The sequence below is a fragment of the Priapulus caudatus genome, unplaced genomic scaffold (assembly GCF_000485595.1).
Source record: "Priapulus caudatus unplaced genomic scaffold, Priapulus_caudatus-5.0.1 Scaffold299, whole genome shotgun sequence".
Lineage (NCBI taxonomy): Eukaryota > Metazoa > Priapulida > Priapulimorpha > Priapulimorphida > Priapulidae > Priapulus > Priapulus caudatus.
Window position 1 is genome coordinate 106889 of NW_014577360.1, and position 3232 is coordinate 110120.

The 3232-nt window shown below is 41.6% G+C and overlaps 1 protein-coding gene across 1 annotated transcript; it reads left to right on the top strand.

Annotated features, from left to right (window-relative positions):
* The first annotated feature begins 1568 nt into the window (after nt 1–1568).
* Nucleotides 1569–3143, top strand: LOC106808722 (hemicentin-2-like). Its single transcript, XM_014811551.1, has one exon. It carries the CDS (start codon nt 1569–1571, stop codon nt 3141–3143), a length of 1575 nt encoding a protein of 524 aa, XP_014667037.1.
* Nucleotides 3144–3232: the final 89 nt, after the last annotated feature.

The window sequence follows — 3232 nt, forward strand, 5'->3', positions numbered from 1 at the left end:
GTGATTAGAACTCGGATTAATTTAATTTTACACTCGTTTTAATGGTAACATTTTGTGGTAAAAAAAGCCCGTCAGGGATTGTTATTAAGTGCCTTACTTTATTAGTTATGCCTCTTTATTCGCTAACATTTTCTATTTTTACACATAACTTGATTTTTAAGCAGTTTTTTCGAGTTTTCTCGGTAAATATGTAAAATTAAAAAAAAAATTCCTGACGGGCTAGAAATCGTACGCAAATTTACTAAATAGCTGTGTTGATGAATCGCAACTAAGCAACGTCGATTGCGTACACAAGATTTACGCAAAATATTTTGCGTACGCAGCTTGATGAATCTACCCCCTGCTAAGTTAGTCTATTTTGTATATATCCAACGAGCCTATATACCTATTGGTATATAGAACACCACTAGAAAAATAAATAAAACAATCAAACAATAATAATCTATATAAACCAATTATCATAAATATTAGAGAACCTAGTACGGCATAATATCGAGACCAAATTGCTAGGTACGACATACAAGGTCTGTTCTCCCATCGCAATGGAAAACAAAAAAAAACACGAGGAATGAACAGCTGTTCGTGTGTCGGCAGCGATAAAGGTGAAACTGAAGAAGATTACGACGAAGAGTCAATACCTCAACCGAGAAATGATGTTTATAGTCATGCATGATATTGATGTTATTATAGAGGTGAAAGACGGGTTATATGAGTAATATGTTTTAATCGGCAATATTCAACTTTATGCAGCTCCGGCGAGATAATTAGGTAGATTTGAACTAGAGTCGGTGTTTCCCCCTTCTCCGTTATATCGATCTATTGTCTACTTCTGATATAATCCTTATTTGTAACACGTTTAGGTTTCATGTTGCACCTAGACTATTGCTAGAAGCTAGTCTAGAGATAGGGCGGGTAAAGCTAGATTTAAAGCTAGCGGAGTATTATAACCTATTCTCGTGCTAAAACATGTAGGGTTAGAAGCTGAGCGAATATAACTTGTAATTAAAGCTAATGAAGCTACTCTCTGCACCATGCTACAGAATAACAGGGGATGACTAATCACTGAATTACTTATGAACTGAACACAAGCTCCTAACAGCTAAGTCATTAAATAACCCAGACTTTGACCCTAGACCCTCTAACATTGACTTAATGTATTTTCATATAGGGTCTGCGTTATTGGGGATCGATTCACAGTAGACGTCAGTACTGTTCTTCACGTTGCTACGCTACTGTTCTACCGTTATATTATAGATATCGTTTATCACTGGGATGATATATATTTTTTGATAATTAGGCCTATTGAACTTTAACAAATATTATAATGATTTCTGCGAGTGCGTTTGACACAATGATGCAAGTCATACATCTGGCCTAGGAGATGCGAGACACCAGCTAAGTCCTTTCCATAGAAGAAAGTCGGTTAATCCACATAACACATAGTCACTATACTTGTTTACCCGATGTGACCACAAAACAAGATGTGTTGGCCCAGCGAAACACGTTAGCTCTTCCCAAGTACCGCTAACTGTCAACGTTTACAGGATTAAGACAGCGATAGAACATCGATGGCAGTAGTCAAGTTCGTTGCAATGCTTCTCCTCGGCGTAGCTTCAGTATCAGTGCGGACGCAGTTTCTGCAGCAACCGCGCGCCACGGAGGCAGCTGAAGGTAGCAACGTTACGCTGCACTGTAAGCTTAACCTTAGCTATAATAGTAATGGACAAGGTCCAGTGACCGCTCAATGGTATCGTGATAGCCATGCGCTATATATCACTAAAGAATTAAGATACTCGTACATTGATGACAACATGTACAACACAGGTGACTTCACCATGCATATTTCTAATATACAAGTTGATCACGATAGTGCAGAGTTCTACTGTGAGTGGCAGCGAGATCAGCTGAAACCGGAAGATAGACCTGTATCTCACACAGCTACACTAACAGCGCTTGTGCCACCACAGTCGGTTGTCATGTCTTTGATTGGCAGCTCTTCATCACCGGATGGAACGCTACAGTTTTTGTGTGTATCGGACAGCAGTAACCCAGCAGGTACCATCACCTGGTGGCTGGACAACGAAGATATCAGCGTTGATTCTAGTCACATCCACAAACCGGGTTCAAGAAATAAGACATCCTCAACAACGAGTATCGTGAATCACACGTTTTCATCGGATGATAATAACAAGCATCTTTTTTGTCATGTCTTTACCCACGATGACTTAGCTGTAGAGGTAATAAACAATACCCTATACTTGAGAGACACTGTGACCATCAGCAGCTATAACAACCCTACTGATGATGGCGTAATTATACAGGAAGCCGACAACCTGACGTTAACGTGTAATGCTGATGGCTATCCAGAACCATCTTACACGTGGTTGCACGACGACCAGGGAATACAAGCTGCAGGGGACGAGATGGCGATAGAGCGAGTCGAGTTTAAAGACAAGGGTTTCTATTCATGCCAGGCGATTAGTGTGTTTGGGGAATACATGTCGTGTAACAAGATGAATGTGACCGTGATCGTGCCAGCAGCGTACGTCACCATGGCAATAGACGGCAATGCTGTAGCAGACACAGAAATAATGCATGCAGGACCGCATGAAGCTAGCTGCACTACAGACAAAAGCTTCCCGGGAGGAACAGTAACATGGAAACTTGGTGATACATCTGTAGACGAAGCTACTACTTCACATGTCAGTGAAGTTGATGGAACTATAACGACGTACAGCACACTGATGCGTACATTTACCGCCGATGATCACGATAAAATACTTGCCTGTCATGTTGACATCCACGAATCACTCCAGTCACTGTCGGTCGAGGTGCGGCTTATCGTGCAGTACATGGGAGAAGTAAGAGTGAGGGGTGACAATCAGGAAGGCGTAATAACGCTTACCCACGGTAGCACACTATGGTTGCTCTGTACTGCTGATGGAAATCCACCACCAAGTTATTCATGGCTTCACAACGGAACCTTAATAACTGACGAGGGTAACAGCACCTATGAAAAAGATTCGGTTACCTATATAGATACTGGCGACTACGTCTGCGCAGCTAGCAACATTGTAGGGATTATCAAATCCACAAACACAATGTCGCTGAACGTTGCTACTCCAGAGAAAAGACCTGTTTAGATTCAACATGACGTATGTGTCTATCAGCGTAATTAGGTTCGTCAGCGAGTCCTGGTTGGTACAACGCTTGTGGGCCTTCAGGTGTATCC